We start from the raw sequence: 19418 nt of genomic DNA on the forward strand, positions 1-19418 counted from the left end.
TGAATGCATCACCTGAATAAACATTACAAGTTTCACATCTTAATGAAAAGTGTGTATAATAATGTTAGATACAATCAGCCAGCGATATTAAACTACATAACACTGTCTGTTCAGTGGCCAAAAAAAGTAAATCTTTTGAGGGAATAGAGAACCGACTATGCTGCCAAATTCACATAATAAATAAAAATCATCTGAGCAACTTACAATGTATAGTTCTAGAGTTTAGAAAAACATTAAAAAATTGTTTCAATGCCAAACTAACCAGAAAAGTGCAAAAGAACAAGTCACTCAAGATCAGGACATAAGTCCGACAAATTTCCCTTGAGATATGAAGAAAAAAGAGCAGTGACAATTCCATCTTTGTCTATAGTCCTTAATGGTGTTCGACTGCTTGATTTCGGAAACTTCTCTGCTCCAAACTGCTAAAAGAAAAGATTTTTGCTTGAAGTCTGTTCCAACTGGAACAGTCTGGCTCCGTATGCAAACAGTTTTATTCATGAGTCGGCCATATTGAAATTGAAAGCGAGATATAACTTTTCAGTTTTACAGTTTTGGAAATTGACTGGAGAAGGGAAGGCACTAAAATGAAATTTCATGATAAATTAGTACCTATCCACTCTGATAAATAATTTCAAATTTGTGATCAAACACGCCTTTCGTGTTTTAAGCCAAATTTTGAAAAATATTAAAAGGGGGGGCGCCGTCATACATAACAGTATGAAATATTATCCACATCAACAGTTTACTATTTATAAGACAGATTTGGGGAACAAGATTAAAAATGGCCCAAGGTCTATTAAACAACATGTGTACCAAACTTGTGTCTACTGTCAACCCACTGCATCTTAGGACTCACTATGGAATTTTCAAAATACATGTAGGCCTAATATCATCCTCAGTATGGCAGATGTGAGTATACTCACTGTTCGGCTACGGTTTTGACGTCTTTGGGATGAATGCCTTTGATCAAGCCATAGGCCTCAAGGTGTTCCTGCATGGTCACATTGGAGTACAGTGGATCATGCTGGGGACAATAACCCATGAGGCGGAAGGCTTCACTCAGGGATGATATGATGTCATGGCCAACGATCTGGACCTTAAAAGGGCAAAACACAAACAGCGGTAGTGTTAACTGGTTATCAACTGCTGGGGTACAGTGAGAACCACAGTGTACATGGTGCAAGGTGAAACAAGGGACAAGTGAGTACACAGAGACATTCCCATGAAAACTAAAGTCAGCCACACTGGCCTGCTCTGCTAAAACTGCCCTCAAAGATGGGAAGAAAAATACACAAAACAGTTGAAGCCTTGCAGTATTTTGAGTGATGTAAAACACAAGCCTGCCATTATATCAATGTGACCTAAGCCATTTTCCCCGAAGGCAGAATGTGCAATTTTATCACGATTTTGGTGAAGTTAGGAATTAAATTCTGGATTTAGAAGAACAGACAGGACTTAAAATTGAAACTCCATCGCACTTTTTCCATTAATTTAAATAGCCTTATTTACAAGAAAAAAAACAAAAAACAAAAACAAGCATGTCCGAACCGAGCCACCTTACTCAACAGCCTAGTGTTTATCTGCTTTTTTTCTTAGCATGATACAACCAAGTATATGTCTGTTTCCCCCTGGATGGGATGTTGCTCCCCAGCTAATGTTGGTGCTCATTTAAACTCCTGGACGGAGGGAAGCAAGTAGGGCAAAATGACTTGCCCGAGGCCAGAAAATGTGGCTGGCACATAGATTCCAACCCCCTGACCTGCTGGTTGAGTCGCAAACCTTGACCACTAGGCCACATGTACCTCTAGCTGGGGGTTATCCCCTTCTGAATTGTTCACCGGGACTAAACCTCAGATACAAACCTGTCCCTTGGTAGCGCCGGTATCCGCTGTGATGACGTTCATGGACGTGGTTTTACCGGCTCCGTTGGGTCCCAGGAGGCCAAACACCTCCCCTTCGTTGACGCTCAGGGACACGTTGCGGACAGCCAACTTGCTGGTGTACTTCTTGCAACAGCAGCCCTTGGACATTTCGTACTCTTTGCGAATACCAGCAGCTGCGACAACGCATTTCTGGGCAATGTAAAACGGGACCAAAAAAGGACCTTCAAAACTTTTGCCCAGTACAACAGCTCTTAAATTGCCATATATATCTCCGACATCGGCTTGATGTCGCTTTATGCTCTCTTCTGAATTTCAGGACCCAGACTACAGTACCTCATTTCATGAAACTTTACACAATGACACTTCAATCTACCACATTTCTCTGCTTATCTTGATGCAAATTATGACGCAAGTTCACAACTTGAGCAACAAATTTGTGTAGTAACTTTCACAATCATTTTAGGTGGTGTGCGTTGTGCAGAAGAAATTGGATACGGATGACAAAACTGTTTAATCTAATCTTGTACATATTAAGACCCATCATTGCTGAACTTAGTCAGTTTACACAAGAAAATGCATAACTTGTTGGTTTTTTTTTAATAATAATAAACTTGTTTTGCAGTAAGATAACCTTCAACCTTTCTCCATGAAATTAACAAGTGCAGATTGAAGGCATAAGGCTTATGCATGATGCGAGGTTGCTCAAAGTTTTGTGAAATCAGCTGCAGGTGTTCCAGCCATCAACGACAATAACACAATACTACATACAGGCCTTGAATGTTGTTGTCAAATGGAACCAATGGGCTGGTCAAAATAAGGGGCACTGAAGCCAATGAGGCCATCATGTGAATAATATTTTGGGCACCAAGGCCATCTTTGCTATTTACAGGTAGTAATGCAGTCTTATGAGTAAAACGATTGCAGTGACACCATGGATCAATCTCTTTCTTGAGTATGTGTGGTTCTGAGAAGAACCGGGGAATAACTCACACTCAAGAAAGAGATTGATCCATGGTGTAACCGCATGCGTTTTACTCATATAGTTCTCTCACCATGAAAACCTTCAGTCTTATAAAGTTCTTCTTTGCATAGTGTTAGATTATGCAGAGTCTGTGAGGTGTTTGTTCAACTGTGAAATGAATTAGCAAGTGGAGATATGGGTCATTCTACATGTACCAAGTTGGGGCAAAAAATACTCAAGTGTTCATCAGCATTACTAGGTTATACCAATCACATGTTGAAAATTTACTCATTCATTCCAATTACTGGAGTGGATAGAGTATAGCACCCTGTTACATTCACTTATGTACATGTATTCATTGGAAAATGACTTACTGATTACGGTAATGCGGTTCTCATCTTACACATGTGTACACCACAAAAAAAGTTACTGGGTCAGCATTTTCATGCAAGCACTTTCACAGTGGGATGTGCTTTATTTTGTTATATTTGCTAAGCAAAGCATGAAAAGGAAAAACAAATTATAAGCTACAAATTAGAAATTACAAATTAAACACTGTGCACTATGAACCAAGTTTTGTATAAAGTTTGTTGGCAGCAATGAACTCTAAATAGTCTTATTACTGATGATTTTGTAATAAATAACTACGTGTACGTTGGATTTCTGCCCCGACCGACAGACTGTATTTTGGACAGATCCAAGGTCCAGTTATCACGATCCCTTTTACAAATAGTTAAGGTGAAAAGCTATGAAGAAGTTTAGTTGTGACCATGGTCATGACAATTAAGGCAAAAAATAGTTCTGCCTTCGATTACATGCTTCTTAAAGATAGGGTCGATACTAGTGGTACCTCGGAATTTCTTTGTGGGGGTCAATTTTTCGCTCTGGTTGAATGACATGAATGGGGACGAAAGCTTCCAAAAATCATCTCAAACAGTGATAGAAACCTGTCTTAATCTACGCACAAATTTCTATAGTCGACAATTCACAAGCATTATGGACAATTCAACTGATGCTAGTCAGGTAATCACAATGGCAAACTGGCCAACAATGTCTGTGTATCGCGTGGTAAGCGTGCGTGACGCATCCAGACAAGCGGGTGATAAACCTCATGCTGTGGCAGGAAACTTTATTGAAACATGCTCGCTTCAAGTACGAGCAAAACAACCTAAAATTGATCTTGTGACCACAGAAAATACACATGAACAAGAGATCAAGTTTTATGACTTAACTGGAAGAAATCCTCTCACAACATTGATTTTTTTTCAACCTGCAGCTATGGAGTTGCATGCATGTATGGCCAATGTTAGTTTAATCGACAGGGACGTTTAGACTGGTTGGCACATTTCCATCACGCATTCTTTTGCATGGGTGAGGCGTGGTGGGAACTGGGGAAGCATTGCTTTAATGCATTGAGATTTGCACACGTTTTTACCACTGCGACAACGAAATGCAAAGGTAACTCATGAAAATAACGGAAGTTTCTTTTAAAAAATTGCAAACGTAAGTAGGAAAACATCTAAAAACGACGAGCAGCGAAACATCAATCTGTGTTTCAGGTCAGTCCTAAGGGCGACCCACGATGTTCACCAAGAGGGCATCCAAGGCCATGGCAGAAAAGGGGCAGGCCATTTTGGCCCCGTTCAATGTGGATTTACTAAAGGCATCGAGGCCAAAAGGGAGGGCCACGGCTCTCGTGAAATTCTAGCCCTGTGCATACATTTGTTGGAATGTTGGACACACATTTAAAATCGACTGCAATTTCCACATGCTCCAGTTTGCACAGGTCTGGTGTGGAAACACGCGGGACTTCACAACTTGGAGGAAACACGCGGGACTTCACAACTTGGAGGAAGGAAACAAAGACACTGACCTCAGAGTAATGGCCTCGGTCAAAGATGGCCTGAACCTTTTCCCTTTCCTCTTTGACATCACTGTCCTCGTTATCGCTGATATCACTGTTCAGACCCCCGGATGCCTTCTTCCTACAGTCAAAAGAATAACTGATAGTGTAACTCGGTTAATTATGTCTAGCAAACACATGCATAGATTCCAGCTTGAAGGAGGGTGCTATGTCAAACCTATTTCCTCTGACAAGTTGGGGATGTGCTCTAGGATCACCCCCCCCCAACTTTACGCAGCGAACCAAAAGGGGTTATTTTTTAATACATCATGACATCAATTAACACAAATCTTGCAAAGAAGTACTTGTGGTATAAAAATACTCCAGTCAAAAGTTTCATTATAGGATATGTATATAAAAAAGTCCCATATTGAGAAGTCCCATATCAGCACCACTTGTGATATGTGACTGTGCGTACATTTAGATGTATGAATGCACAGGTTATGCATATTTCTTTTGTGACAAATGCTAACTTTCTTTATTTTGGTTCCCCTTGTCATTATGACACGACAGCCAAACCTCATAAGAAGCATCTCAATTAGAATTCCATGCAGGTGTGGAAACGAAATTCCTTGAGAAGGACGTGAACAATTGGAGGAAATTTGCCAAAGACAGAAAGGGTTTCAGACTGCACCTGTAGCCCCATGCTTCCAACAGATTACCTCCCGTGGAGTAGATCTCCAGCATATACAGTAGAAAGGTCACTACTACAAGGTCAGCTAGGATCTGTGAGAAAGCAATAACAGTGAGTAAGTTAGATATTCAGACAGAACATGCTGCAAATGAAGTATCTCATAGGAATTCTCGACAACAGCAATGGGCATGTGCGCAAGGTTAAAGAGCACCTCTGAGGAAAACATGTTTTCTCATATTTTATCTGTTTAAATAAATATGGAAGCCTCCAAATCGAACGCAGTGTGGTTTGTCTTCAGAGCTCAACTATAACAAGCTTAAAAGGGTTTTTTGGGGGGTTCGTGTCAAGATGCAAATTCTGAATGTAGACTGCGTCATTCCGAGACAACACAGAAAAAGAGGGGAACCCTCGCCCTGTGTTCGTAGTGGATAAACCCTTAGCCATGGTTTGGCATACACAAGGGAATTATCCACTACGGACACAGGGTGAGGGTTTCCCATGTTTTCTATTTGTCAAGCTTTCAAATAATTTAGTGGGATGAAATCGTTCATGACATTTCAGTGATAAAGAGTCTCATTTGGCTGCTTTAATGTGATTGCAACAAGAAAGTATACCTCCAAATAGCAACCATGAATGTGTGTAAGCACACAGATAGTTTGCAAATCTTTGCTGAACAATATTCAGCGTACAGTGTGTGCCACATCACATTTGCCAGCCCTTTTAGCCCTAAACCTATCATTCTTTGGAAGACTGAGGACTGTCGGAATTAATTAAGCAGTGGCTCACACTTTCACCAATTCCAAAAGGAAGTAATGAAGTGGAAACAACATTTTTCTTGAGCTCAGCTAAGCTCTACAGTGAAACTGTGACTAGAAGAAGATAAGGGAGTTTTCTTGGGGGCATCGGGTAATAAGCTATACAACTGAGGGATTTGTGGAGATCAGTTTCTCTCTTTACTCACACAGATTATGGTGGGCAACACAACGTTGTCAAAGTTGATATAATCATTAAAGCTTAGCTGGTCCAAAGTTCCAGTGAACGATGCCTCGGAATAGACCTAAATTTGAATTAAATGAAGAACAAATGAATTCAACGATGGAGTCAGTTAATGACGGGTTCCTCAGATGTCAAAATATGCCAGGTCACAGCAGTCAATAATTAATTAATAGTTTATTGTTTACAATTCTATGGCAATCTATGATAAATGTATAGTCAGTTACAAAGGTAGGCCAATCAATATAAACTCAGATGTGAATAGGGGATACTATGCACTCCTTTGCCAATGGCTTATCATGAAAGAACTATTTGTCTCACCTGATTGATGTAGTGCAACTCCCCAAAGATGGCATATGGAGGATACACGACGCAAAATAAGTAATGTAAAACCACAGCAGTAGTTTTGGATTCGGTGACAGACAGCACTATGATGACTACCACCAACAGGATAGGAAACTGCAAAATGTAACCCCAAAGACATTTGAATCAAGGGACTAATTGATGAGGGCTTGTATCCCAGAACTACGAGCTTGTGACGTGTGATTCAACAAACACATTTTTTAATCATGCACTAGAAGCATGTTGTTTGCCACATCGAAAACTGAAATTTGTCTCCCAGTTCAAATGCTGTTGGAACTAAAATTCATTTAACACAACTGATATTATCAATGCAGATGAGCTACTATTGAAATACTCAGAAAAAGTAAAATTCTTTGATCAAAGTCTCCTCTAGCACTAGGTACATATAATGAACATTTGTCAGTTAATTGATTATTACTGAAAGGACAGCCCTGTCCAAAATGTTATGTTTGAAAAAGACAGAATTGATAAATGGCAACATATGAAGTCGGCTGTTACAGAATCTAAAATTACTAGAGCAAGAAACATTCACCCCTCACTCATAACTCTCTTGGGCGCTGTATGCTGGTTGATCTATCATCTTGTTAGATTTTGCACATTTAGGGTCATAGGTCACTTACAGTGCACATTACTGACAAGAAGTTTTTCAAAGATTTGCAAGGGGATGTGTATTGATTGGAAAATAGCAAAGTCCCAAAACCGAATTGTTTCATGCACGAATTATGTAACGAATATGCCCATGGGGAGGGGTACTTTTATGGTCAATTTTGAAACCCAATGCTGCTTCCCCCTCTACACAGGCTGTCTACTAGTTCCCATGTAATATTAGGTCATACCTAGCCCAAGCCAGGATTGGGCAATGTGTCTATGGGCAGTGATGACAACACTTTCGAGCAAATGGTTTCCAGGGACACGTTTGATTTCCTGCTGCTGCCACATCTTTCGGACAGACCTTCAGCATCAAGGAAATGTTCTCACTAGACCTGTGTCATGACACTGCCATGTTTTTCTTGTGCCCTGTACAACCACTGACATTAGCAATACAACTTCACGCACTAAAAAAGGGAAGACTATTTTTCCTTCTAGCCTCACCTTAGTTACATTGCTCTGCGTGGAAGAAAAGCAAGATGGCTGCCCTGAGATAGAGGTCTATTGCATAACTATAACTTACAACATTTATAATGCGCTTTCCACAATGTTTCAAAGCACCAATCAGGCATTGCATCTTGCGAGTAAGCCCTCAATGGTTCATGCACCCATCCCGACCCAAAGGCTGACGAGCATCAACTTACATAGATGTAAAATATCTGAGCAACTGACTGGCTTGTCTTGTACACCTTGAAGAGGAAGCTGACACAGTAGGCAAAGAGGACATCCAATGGGACATAGATGACTGTGAAGATGACCAGAATGAAAATGCTCCCCGTGGTCGACAGAGAAGAGCCACCTATGGACAAACCTGCAGCCATGCAGATGACGATACCCACAACGGCGATCAGGTACTGCTGAGCCCCGTCGATGAGGAGATGGGAGGCCCAGTAATGGGTCGCCTTGATACCCGACACGCGCAGCTGGGTGCGTATCTTTTCCTGGTGGGCAGATGCGTCATGGAAATTTCTGGATTCAACTCTGTGAGTCTTGTCATTTGTGACCCCCTCACAAACTAAATGAGGTAGATGTCAACTAATCTAAAAAACCCATAGAATATCTTAGATATCTAAGCCCCTTTTGGTCTTTTGCATTTGCTTTTCGAGAAAAGGTTTTACGGCAGAATAAACCTTGCTTTTGCGATATAACCTTAAAGAAGCACCCAAATAAATAAATGAAGACATACAACTACATTGCAAGTGATGGAAAAGGTAAGCGGGAAATATTGCTTGACAAATATATGCGCTAAGCAAAAATCGGCTGGGGACCAGTCGTAATTGAGTGTGCCATGCATGATGTATTGGGCTGGTAGCCAGCTTTTGTTCAAAGCAACTATCTTCTATGCTTTAAACTGTGATGCTCAGCTGCTCTAAGAAATCAATCTCTACTTTTAGTGAGGAAATTGGAACTGGAGTTATGGCCTTGGTTTATGCCTGGGCCAGAGTTGTAATGACTCAAGTCAATGACTCGACTTGAGTCCGACTCAAGTCGCATTTTTGGGTGACTGGACTCGAGTCTCTGCTGTAAAATGACTCGACTCGAGTCACAAAAATCAGTGACTCATTACAACTCTGGCCTGGACCTTGAGGTCTGTAATTTTCCTTTTGTTAGCCCCCTGCTACCTTGCATTGATGTTACTAATTAATCAAATGTGTCCCCAGATGGCCTGGCCAGAATTAATTCCTGTTCATCTACGGTTGGACCAACCCACAGACAGAGCAATGGTTGTACAGATATCTACTTGCTACAGTCACCTAGTGGCCCTGTGACCTCAATTACAAATACACCTCAAGTTCTTTTTTTTCAAAACTGGGAAGTACACGTAAAATCTTTGAAACAATCAAAGCTGAAACTGGAGCTCTTATCTCAGTGGGAACAATGGCCCAGGACAGAGCAAAGGCCCGTAGAGAAGAGCCTATTGTCCAAAGAAAGAGATCAACAAAGCCTAAAGGTCCCCTGCTTTGCCTGAGCACGATATGGCTTTCCAATGGAAAAGCCGGGCCACTGGCAGGGTACATGTACCGGTTTGCTCACTCACGCACCTGTCGCTCTTTTACAACTTGGGAGATAAACCCCACGGGAAGCAGGCTGACAGCAAGACCAAAGAGGAAGACCCCGAGGATGTCAATGCCAATGTTGGTGATGGTTGGCCCTTTGACCTCACGGGCAAAAGGCTGGCTGGCCACTACCACGTCTGGAAAGTTCTTGCTGGGGGCCTGCAGATGGGCAAGGGCATTGCTCAGGAGGCCAAGGATGACTGGGATGGAGTGCTGGGCAGTGCTGTTGTAGAGAGCCAGGAACTCTGGCGCATTGCTCTGGGGAGGGGGGGGGAAAGCGGGGCTTCAGAAAGTCAGTGATGATCCATAGACAGGAGGAAATAAAAGGCAACCCAGTGAAAATGTGTCAACCAATATACTGTGGCTAAAGAAAGTATTAAACTTGAATGTTTGACAACTCAATCCTCTTATCAATCGCAGTATTCAAAGAAATCAAAGTAAAAAACAGATTGTCTGTAGAAAGTTTTGGTGGTTACAGACAATAGAATTGTTTCATTTGCATTGTTCACGTCTTTATTGGTGTCATTTTCCATATAGCCCACAACTCAACAGCCTGGTTTAAGAATAGAGGGTCCCATGTACATGGGCTCAAGAACTTTGATGCATACTAAGGCTGCATCCGAATCTGTTGCCTAGGGCTAGGTCTAGGTCTTCCCTCCATTGGAAATGTGCGGGGATGCGTAGACATTAGACCTAGCCGTAGCTCTGGAAGGCCATTTCGGACACGGCCAAAGACTCAAGACAGCCACAGCAACAGGCTGGAATCAAGCCAGAGCATTTTCATTTGTTATTGCGATGCCAGGAGATGCCAAAGCTGACTGGGGAAAATGAATGTAACAAGTATCACACGCCAGGTTTTGGATGGGGTGAAGGCAATTTTGAAGTAATTTATACACATTTCTCTACCTCCTTGAAAAGAGTTATATTCCTTCACTGTAAAATTTCTACAGGTTTCAAGCCAAGCTATCTTAAGTAATCCTTGGTGCCATTACCAGAAATCTCAAACACCCCCCCAAAAAAAAGAAAGATCAAGCACCAAAACATAATTATGTGAACAAATTTTACTGAAAACCTAAGTTTCTAGAAAAAGGATTCCTTAAAGGCAATTTTTTATAGGATAAACAAAAACTTGAAAGTTCATGTAAAGCAACACCCTGAAAGGTGTAAGAGCTGATAACTTGCTGTGGTCTTACCATTGTGCCCAAGTCTGTAGCCACAGTGGCCAAGCTGTGTGGAGCTTCAGACCACACTTTACTCATGTTAGCTATGGCATCAGTGGTCAGCCCTACACGGTCAAACTCCTTCACGAGTAATTTGATATCTGTGGGAGAGACATCCGTATAACTGGACATTCTCCTCAAGCGTATAAAACATACCCTTTCCTATGACTGCTCCCCCTCCGAAGCTGTGCGCAGGAAAAGCATAATGGTCTATTGACCTTTTCCCAAACTCACAATTGATTCCTTCTAGTGTACATATTGTACGCTCGTGAAAAAGACAAAAATCAGGATGAACCCTTATGAAGAGAGCCCATCAGCATGCACTCTAGAAGGGGGCTACGTGGCCAACTGACAAAAACACTGAATTTTCAACTGAATGGACACAAATACACAAAGCAGAGAAATTTACTCAGCAGAGAATTGCAAATACATTTAACCTGGCATTGGGCATTTCTCTTCACACATTTTTCTCTTCCCGGAGAATTCACTATCATGACACAAACTGTGAAAAACTCATAGTGGGAGAGGCTTGACACCCTTCACACTAGTGGGAAAACATTTTCACAACTTTACTCACCGCTTGGAAAAACATTTTGACACATTTTCATTCACAATGCTGACTTTAACTGGCAGCGTACTGTATGTGTTCAGTAAAAACAGGTTATGAGTAGTGTCTGAACATGTTACCACGATCTCTCTGAAAATGTAGAAGACGATCATTGCTGGTTTCCGTGCATTCCGATGTGAACTGGCTGAATTTCTGTCTTACCCTGCCCACTGGTCAAGTTGTCCTGGTACAGCAGTGGGGTCAGGCCTGGCAGAGTTGACGGCGTCGATGTCTCCAGGTACAGCTTGGGGTCGAGGGTCAATGAGGGTAAGTCACTGTCAGTTCCGCCAACGTTCACTCTAGCGATCACGACGGCCAAGACTACCAGGAGGACAATCGGAAACAGGAGACGAAAGATGTAAGTCTGCAAGGCAGGGAGGACAAAAACAAAACCTATAATCTTTCCAAAAGGTATTTACAGAGCACCTCTAAGGAAAACATGTTTTCTCTGATTTTTATCTGTTCAAATAAATATGGAAGCATCCAAATTGAACGCAGTGTCATTTGTCTTCAGAGCTCAACTATAACAAGCCAGAAAGGGCTTTTTTCTATTTATGTCAAGATGCGAATGCTGAATGTAGATGTAAAGTGATAAATGAGGTGACCACAAACTCAAACAGACAAAAAGTATGCTACGGCCCAAAAAGGACTCATCCAAGTTCTGAGGTCACGCATTGAAAGTCCTACTTCAGTCAGATCTCTTTCACTGACCAAACAGAGACTTTTAAATGCAAAAGAAAATCTGGCATTTGTGGCGTAGCTAAAGCAACAGGTGAAATCTCTTTTTGTTGAGTGAGTGTACCTTCAGTGATTTGGAGATATGGGTGTTTCAAGGTGGAAAACTTTTCTAATGCGAAACATACACAGTTTTGGATCAACTCATCGGTTTCACCACGAAGTGACATATCGTGTGTACAGCGTCTATGGACGGTGCGTCACTTCGTGGTGAACCCGAGAATTGTACTACTGTTTCCCAACAGATAAGCGATATGTTTAGGAGAATGAAACCATTTCATACTTGGTGCAAATGTGAAGATGAACGTGAAGTTTAGACGTAAGATCAAAAATATTTGCACAAAGGACACAGATTTCAATGCAGGCGAATTTCTACGCAGATGGTTTGCTTTGCTTTTGCAGTTTCCTGGAGTGTCAACCGGCCTCCACAGCAGCTCTTCACGGAGCTTATTAGTTCAACTCACGCCAGGGTTGCGCAGCATCTGAAGAAACTCCAGCTTGCAAAGTGCCCGGACCTGGTACCCACTGGGCTGCAGGGGTTGGGTGATGCAATGCTCCACACTCAGCGACATGGCCTGGTCATCAATGGCCCTGTAGGTCTTGGCAGGTCCCGTGTTGATTGGCGAGATATCTGGGGGGGGGCAAGAGGTCAAAGTTCAACAGTCTTTAATAGAAACTTTGGCCTGAAAGATATGGGCCCGATTTCACAAAGCTGCTTAACAGTTAGCAGAAAAGTCGTGCTAAGTTTAGCAGAAAAATTTGCTAATCTTAAGCATTATTTCATGGCAGCGCTTGGCATAGTTGTGCTAACGGTTGCGTGAGCACAGAGATTTCTATTGTTATGTCACTAAGTTTGAGCAATTTTTTCCTCTAAGGTTAGCATGCCTTCGACTGTCCTTACTGCTTAAGGTTTCCATGAAATACGCAGAGCCACTGTAAGTGTGAAATCACGTAGTAGTAAGCAACGCCATGAAATTTGGCCATGGTCTCAAACATCGGACACAGTATTCCAGCAATTTCTGATCAGATACTACATTGAATCAAAATTCTGAATATGACTTCATCTTCACTAGATTCATGCGATCACATCATTTGCAGATTAGTCAAGTTTGAGAGATATTTTTACTTGAGAGATATTTTCATCAAATGTAACATTTCTTTCCAATTTGAAGCTCAGTTTCCAAAAGCAAAATACAGTGATTCTTTCCTAAAAGTTAGATTGATAAATGCCATCATGCAGGGCAGTTCTTTTGTTCCACAGAGAAGCCTCCTTTGTGCATAACCTGTGGAACAAAAGCACTGGCCTGCAAGATGGCAGCCATGCAAACCCTCTATACCTGAAGTCTGGACGGGATTAGTTTCCTCAAATGGCTCGTTATCCTCACTCTCCTCACTGATGTTCAAGAAGACCTCCTCCAGGGATGTCATGGAGACCCCGTAAGACTTGATGCCTAGTTGCTTGGCGACCGTGCTGCCTTGCATCCCGGTTGTTGCCTCCAAGGCTTGGAAGAGAGCTGTCCATCATAGATTGGCAAAAAAAATCAGGGTGTTTAATCTCAATTTGGCCTGATTTATGACTCACCCATTACAGAACTTTTTAGGGTTGTGATTAGTCACCATACAAACACAATTATACAATAAACAGAGCTCACACAAGTTAAAGAATTATTTTTTTATTATTCAACACAAAAAGAAAAAGATGTCACTACAAACAATTTTATTTTTGTACCTGGAAACTTGTTGGAGTCTTGCAGCGGTAGGGTATAGGCCAGTTCCATTCCATGACTGCGGGAGACTTCACAATGAGGGACGTGAGTTTTCACCAACTCAGTGATTTGGTCAACTTGAGTGCTCTTCTTTACGACCATGCTGAAGAAATAAAGCATTGAAAAACCAGCCATGCGAATTGTTCATGCAAAACAACTACGAACTCCACCAGTGCATCCCAGTGGTCAGGGCTAACAAACCATGATCAGGAGTCGCTAGCCATGTGATGTGCCTTTAAACAAGCCCTTTTACCCATGTTTATCTCTCCTCACACAGGAGGACACCAGGTCCCCATACTGGGGATGACAATCTGTGATGAGCTGGAATCCCATCTGGAGTGGAGCAAAATGTTCACAGCTACTTCATGATAAAGAAAACCGAAGTGGAACAATGGACTCAGGAGCCCTTTTGGCTTGGAGTAGACTCTCATTCACAATTCAGAACCTTACTTTGAACCAGACAGACAAGAAAATTGAAGGATTGGGGGTGGGGGACGGGGGGGGAGCAATGTTGGTGGGAAACATTTACCCAAGATGATATCCTATGCCAAAACGATTTTTCAGGAAGAGGGAGGAGCCATAGCAACGGAGACGTCCCTGTGACATCATGGCTTTGCGGTCTACAAATTAAGACAAAAACAGCATCATTCAAATATCCAATAAAAATCTATCCAATTTGGCATCTAATCATGATAATCAATAAATCAAATAAACGTAGAAGTCAAATTGACCTCTGACCTGCCAAGATGTCTGCCTCGTCCATGAAGTGCGTAGTGAGGACCATGATCCTCCCCTGTCGCTGGCTCTTCAAGAGATTCCACAGCTGCCGGCGAGAGTACGGGTCCATGCCGCTACTTGGCTCATCCAGAAACAGAATCTGAGATAACGGACATTTCTATTAAAATGTTTACCACGAACATTACTGGATGTATAGTAACAGTGATAGTCATGACCGACGGGGGCGGCAACGGACAGCTGATGCAGCCACAATGGACAAGTTGGCCATCAAGAACAGGTGGCCACGACGGATGGTGGTTGCAGTGGACGAGATGGCCACAATTGGACAGGTGGTCACAATAGAAAAGTGAATGCAATAGATTGGGCCTCTGTGCATTGCTGAACTTGACAGAAACGTGGTAGGCAGATGTCACAAATGGGTGGCTACGAGTTACAACCGTTTGGTGGGACAAGTTGTCGCTCTAAAGAATTTACCCTCCATATCAACAGCAATGCTTTCATTTATTATTCTCAAACAGGACACAAATTATCTGCTGTCAGTGAAAATTCTGGCTTTTCGTTTGGTCTTCACTCACCTTGGGGTCACCAATGAGGGCAATTCCAACACAGAGTTTGCGCTTCTGTCCACCGCTGAGATCCTTGGACTTGGTGCAGGCTGCCTCATCAAGCATGGTAAGTTTCAAGATCTTCTCCACCTGGTGAGACAGACAAAAAGGAAGAACAAAACATGAGAAAATTGCCAGCAAGCTCAGCTATCAACTTAATTAATGGGGCATCTGTTTAAAGAGTGAAAGACAGGTGTCAGCGGGCAAGCATTTCTCACCTGTGCATCAATTTCTTCTGAAGGAACCCCCTTCAGTCCGGCATACACCTTGAGGTGTTCCTGCGGCGACAAGTCATCGAACAGTGTGTTGTCCTGGGAGCACACGCCCATCATGCACCTGATCTTCTGCATCTGGATGGGATCCCGGATGCTGTAGCCATAGATGGTAGCCTGGCCGCTATCAGCCGTTATCAGGCCAGTAAGGGTGTTGATCAGGGTAGTCTTACCGGCCCCGTTGTGGCCCAGGAGGCAGGTGATCTGGCCCTCGTAGATGTCCAGGCTCATTCCTTTCATGACACAAGAAGGTTGACATTTTCATTCTCATCAGTTATTAAGGCAGGTTTCAGAAAAAAGGTCAAATTAACAGTAACATTGATTCTGGAGTGTTAAGTATGGTATTAGTTTGTCCTTATGCACCTTTTTAATGGCATATTCTAGAGTTAATCTGAATGATAGTTTTACCTCGGACAGCAAGAATGTCCGGTTTCTTTTTTCCTATCCCACCTTTGAATGTCTTGGACAAACTGCGAATCCTGCAATTCAAAGAATATACATGTACAATTTGACAAACAAGAGAGTTTACATGAATGCCAAGGGAGCTGGTAACAAGGTAGTGGTAATGCCTTCAGCCACACTGATGTCATTTGACGAGTCTTTTCAAACCTTTCTTTTGCTTAGGGTTTTCAGAAAAGAAAAATCTGGTGCAATTTTCATCTGCGCATCACTTTTGAGTTGACTGTCCCAGATAAAACGTGTCATCAACACAACAGCGACACTTTTGAAAGTTTGAAAGAGAATGGCCCAGAAAATTCCTTTCTTCAGCCTGACTCTTGCAGATATGTTTTGTTGCCCTGACGATGAGTCATCATGCCAGTTCAAAGTGGTTTTTGCAGGTTAGTTGGCATATGACTATGGGCCCACTTTGTGCCCCCAGACAGGTGTTCTCAAATGACCTACAGCAAACTTCATCTTCAGCTTTTGCTGTCCGAATACAGAACTAGCTCTTTTTAAACAGTTGGAGGAGGCTTTATTTCACTCAATATCTTTATTAGAGGTTTTTTGGGGGGGAGTGGGGTTACAATACCTTATGGCAGCTTTTGCCCTCATCTCTGGGGAGACCAGCTCCACATCATCTTGGCAGTTAAGCTCCCGTGACTCCAGATCGCTGAGACTGTCCACCAAACTCCCCACTGGGTGACCGCACCAGTAAGACGGCATGAAGCAGAACCACGGGGACTTACGTTGACCGTAGTTTCCTTCAGTCCGGATAGAGAGAATCAGAATGAAAGTTTACCCAGGCTTGCTCTTCAGGTACCCCGACGGTGTTGCGGTCGAGTCCATTTTCAGTCCTTTCACATGCTCAGTCATAAACCCTTTCATTAGACCAGTAATAAGTAACAGGGTGGTGTTCATTTGAGTAGCTTGCCACTTTAATTGCTTGAGACTGGATGGCTTGTGCTGAACTTGCAGGGACTGAGGGTAAACTCAACTACAACACTGTTCTCTCTTTACAAGTTGCGAAAAAAGGTTCTGTATGCGAACTGGAAAAGTGAGCCTAAAGGTCACCGAGAGTTGTTTTGTGATGAGCTACAACTGTGCCATGTATGGATGCCAACACTCCCCGATTAAAGTGTGTGTGTGTGAGTTTGTTTCTGCATTCAATCGGGGACCCTGAACGATAGAGGACAATAAGGTCCCCGATTGACAGAGGGTCGCCGATTGACAACTGTGTCCAAAATGGGTGGTCTTCTAAAAAAGTTAAAGTACAAACAAAAGAGGAACAATAGGGGGTCCCCAGTTGCAGGCAAATACACACTTGTGTGTGTGTAATGCGAAGCGAATTGTTGATTTCCATTTGATTATTGTTCATCTAATTTTCAACAAAATGAGCCAGTTCAGTATTCCAACAGTGCATGCCCAATATGAAGCACGTCTGAGGCCTGCCCTATCAGTGTGACCCAGCACAGTTCCACATGTGCTTTGTTCCCAAATGACCATTGTTTTAAAAAATACCAAACTGGCTCACTGAATTGAAAAAGAATAATCCTCTTTATTTCGGAAATTGTGATCTGTCAGAGTTTCAAAGGAAGATTAGTTGTAACTATGTGTGCATGATTGCAACCATCCATTAACCACTACATGCTGGGGCATTTTTCAATGTTGATGATGCTGGGCCGGCATAATTATCATTTTTTCCAGTTTCAAAATTCTTCAAAAATTCATCATTTCATTTAGCGGACGTTTATAGCTGCACGAAGTAATCTTTAGGCACTACTCTAAGTTGACAGGTGACCTTCAGTGACGCCCGAGTATTTCAGCCAGGCCTGCAGCCTTGTAAAAAGAGGCCAGATTGTGCAGTGTTATGTAACTTTCTTTTGTTCACGAACCTGGCTCAGTGCACTGCTGACCTGTTTTCAATTGGGGCCAGATTAGCGTGCAGCAGTGCTGTGTGGCTCATCGCTGCGGTGGTGGAGTGCTTTTGTCCCGGGTGGTAATCCGCTTACTAAAAATGCCCCAAACCCTGGTTTACGGTTTCAAAACAAGGCTGGATTTTCACCACTTTTGAGAGTGAAAAATGTCGCGAATGCCCAGCAGCCTGGTCTTTTGTTCGGAGTACGGTCTTTTGTTACAGGGCCCTGTTTCCTTTGTCCGAGTTCGGAGACCCCGGCCACGCATATAAAGCATACGTCTCCCATTCCAGGGTCCGCCGGCAGGAAGTGGTTAAAGCTCAACTTGGATTACTACTTCCACTGGCAATCCATTTCGATAGCAAATTTATTCATAAATGCATTCTTAACGCGGAACAACAGAATCGGACAAACAGGACCGGCTACGGATAAATAGCGGGGAGTATACACAATTTCATTGTGAAGTCCAATAAACAAAAAATATTGAACAGTAAACTATGCCTTTTTTGTGGCGACAGAAAACAACCTCCATGGTCTTAATAACGATGTCTGAAATAACATACTGCAGTCTGAACTACTCAGAATCATAGTTCCTGCTTCAAACTTGCCGTTTTCTTGAAATCTCCAGAAAGGAGAATACAAGTATACAAAACCTAGTCCTTACAATATGGCCCATCTGGGCACACATTTAAACATGCTTCAATCCAGGCCATATCAATGCTGAAAAAACGCTAAAAGTCTACATGTACATTGTATAAACCTGGGAAGACAATGAGTCTGGTACCTGGAATGATATTATCAAAGTAGATAGCTAGCAGTAGGTAGAGCACACTGTCCAAGGCAAGCATGGCAACATAGGGTGGGAAACTATCCACAACAAGATTAGAAAACTGGAGCCCAACATTCCAGTCCTCAAGAGAGAAAGCCTAAATCAACAAAAATTAAGCAGTATAAATGTCAAATTAATATGATTTTGTTTTAAGGCATAACAGATTTAACAATCACAAGGAAGACAATTGGCCGCCTGCATGTTGTGGCATGAATTATAGCCATTGGGTCTACCCCAATGGGAAATTTTTGAAAGAATAACTGGGCAGCTAAAGGCTAATCTTTAAGTTCTTAACACCAGGACAAGCAGGCAAGGGGAAAAAGGAGTGCCTCTCCTTTCCTTGAGAAACAACCATCGTTCCTAGTCGTGAATCTTTATAAAAATTACTGATGTGCTTTCACAAAAGACAGAAAAGCTCCAGTGTTCAAACCTACATGTAAGTACCAATCAAACTGTCTGAGAATACACTTAAGATGCTTTCATAAATCAGTGATAGACCATGTCCATTGTCATCCACCCATGAAATAGTGCTTGAGCAACAGTGTGGCGTTCTGATACAGTCCCCGTTAGCGCAACTTTTGCGCTAACGGTTAAGCAGTGCAGTGAAACTAGGCTTGGGTAACTCTCTTTTCAAATATACCTGATCAATAGCCAGGGCAAACCCCAGGGGAGAGAAGAATGATAGCAGCCACTTGTAGATGGTGGGGATGGTTGGGAATACTCCAAAGGGGATGTAGATGAGGCCCAGAGTCAAGGTGGCCGCCGTCGCTGCAACTCCAGCAACCAGCGACTTGCTGAAGAACGGACTCAGCATAAAGGAAAAACTGACCACTGAGCACAGACAAAACAA

The 19418-nt window shown here is 42.5% G+C and overlaps 1 protein-coding gene across 3 annotated transcripts in view; it reads right to left on the minus strand.

Annotated features, from left to right (window-relative positions):
- LOC110980354 (cholesterol transporter ABCA5-like) overlaps positions 1-19418 on the minus strand; it is a 31294-nt gene that overhangs the window by 3986 nt on the left and 7890 nt on the right. For 2 of the 3 annotated variants that reach the window (XM_022236962.2, XM_022236961.2), the window contains exons 6-26: positions 19209-19399; positions 18524-18665; positions 16416-16587; positions 15794-15864; positions 15332-15618; positions 15084-15203; positions 14509-14647; positions 14300-14390; positions 13734-13873; positions 13342-13518; positions 12469-12635; positions 11432-11633; positions 10636-10763; positions 9428-9700; positions 8030-8326; positions 6696-6833; positions 6343-6438; positions 5382-5473; positions 4718-4829; positions 1863-2072; positions 924-1096 (exon numbers count right to left, since the gene is read on the minus strand). In XM_022236962.2, the coding sequence (XP_022092654.2) occupies positions 924-1096; positions 1863-2072; positions 4718-4829; positions 5382-5473; positions 6343-6438; positions 6696-6833; positions 8030-8326; positions 9428-9700; positions 10636-10763; positions 11432-11633; positions 12469-12635; positions 13342-13518; positions 13734-13873; positions 14300-14390; positions 14509-14647; positions 15084-15203; positions 15332-15618; positions 15794-15864; positions 16416-16587; positions 18524-18665; positions 19209-19399 (3418 nt within the window). The remainder of the gene's footprint in view (positions 1-923; positions 1097-1862; positions 2073-4717; positions 4830-5381; positions 5474-6342; positions 6439-6695; positions 6834-8029; positions 8327-9427; positions 9701-10635; positions 10764-11431; positions 11634-12468; positions 12636-13341; positions 13519-13733; positions 13874-14299; positions 14391-14508; positions 14648-15083; positions 15204-15331; positions 15619-15793; positions 15865-16415; positions 16588-18523; positions 18666-19208; positions 19400-19418) is intronic. The other variant, XM_087139365.1, reaches the window with a different exon arrangement.

The sequence above is a fragment of the Acanthaster planci genome, linkage group LG07 (assembly GCF_054643075.1).
Source record: "Acanthaster planci isolate LZ-2023a linkage group LG07, COTS_SCS, whole genome shotgun sequence".
NCBI classification, from domain to species: Eukaryota; Metazoa; Echinodermata; class Asteroidea; order Valvatida; family Acanthasteridae; genus Acanthaster; species Acanthaster planci.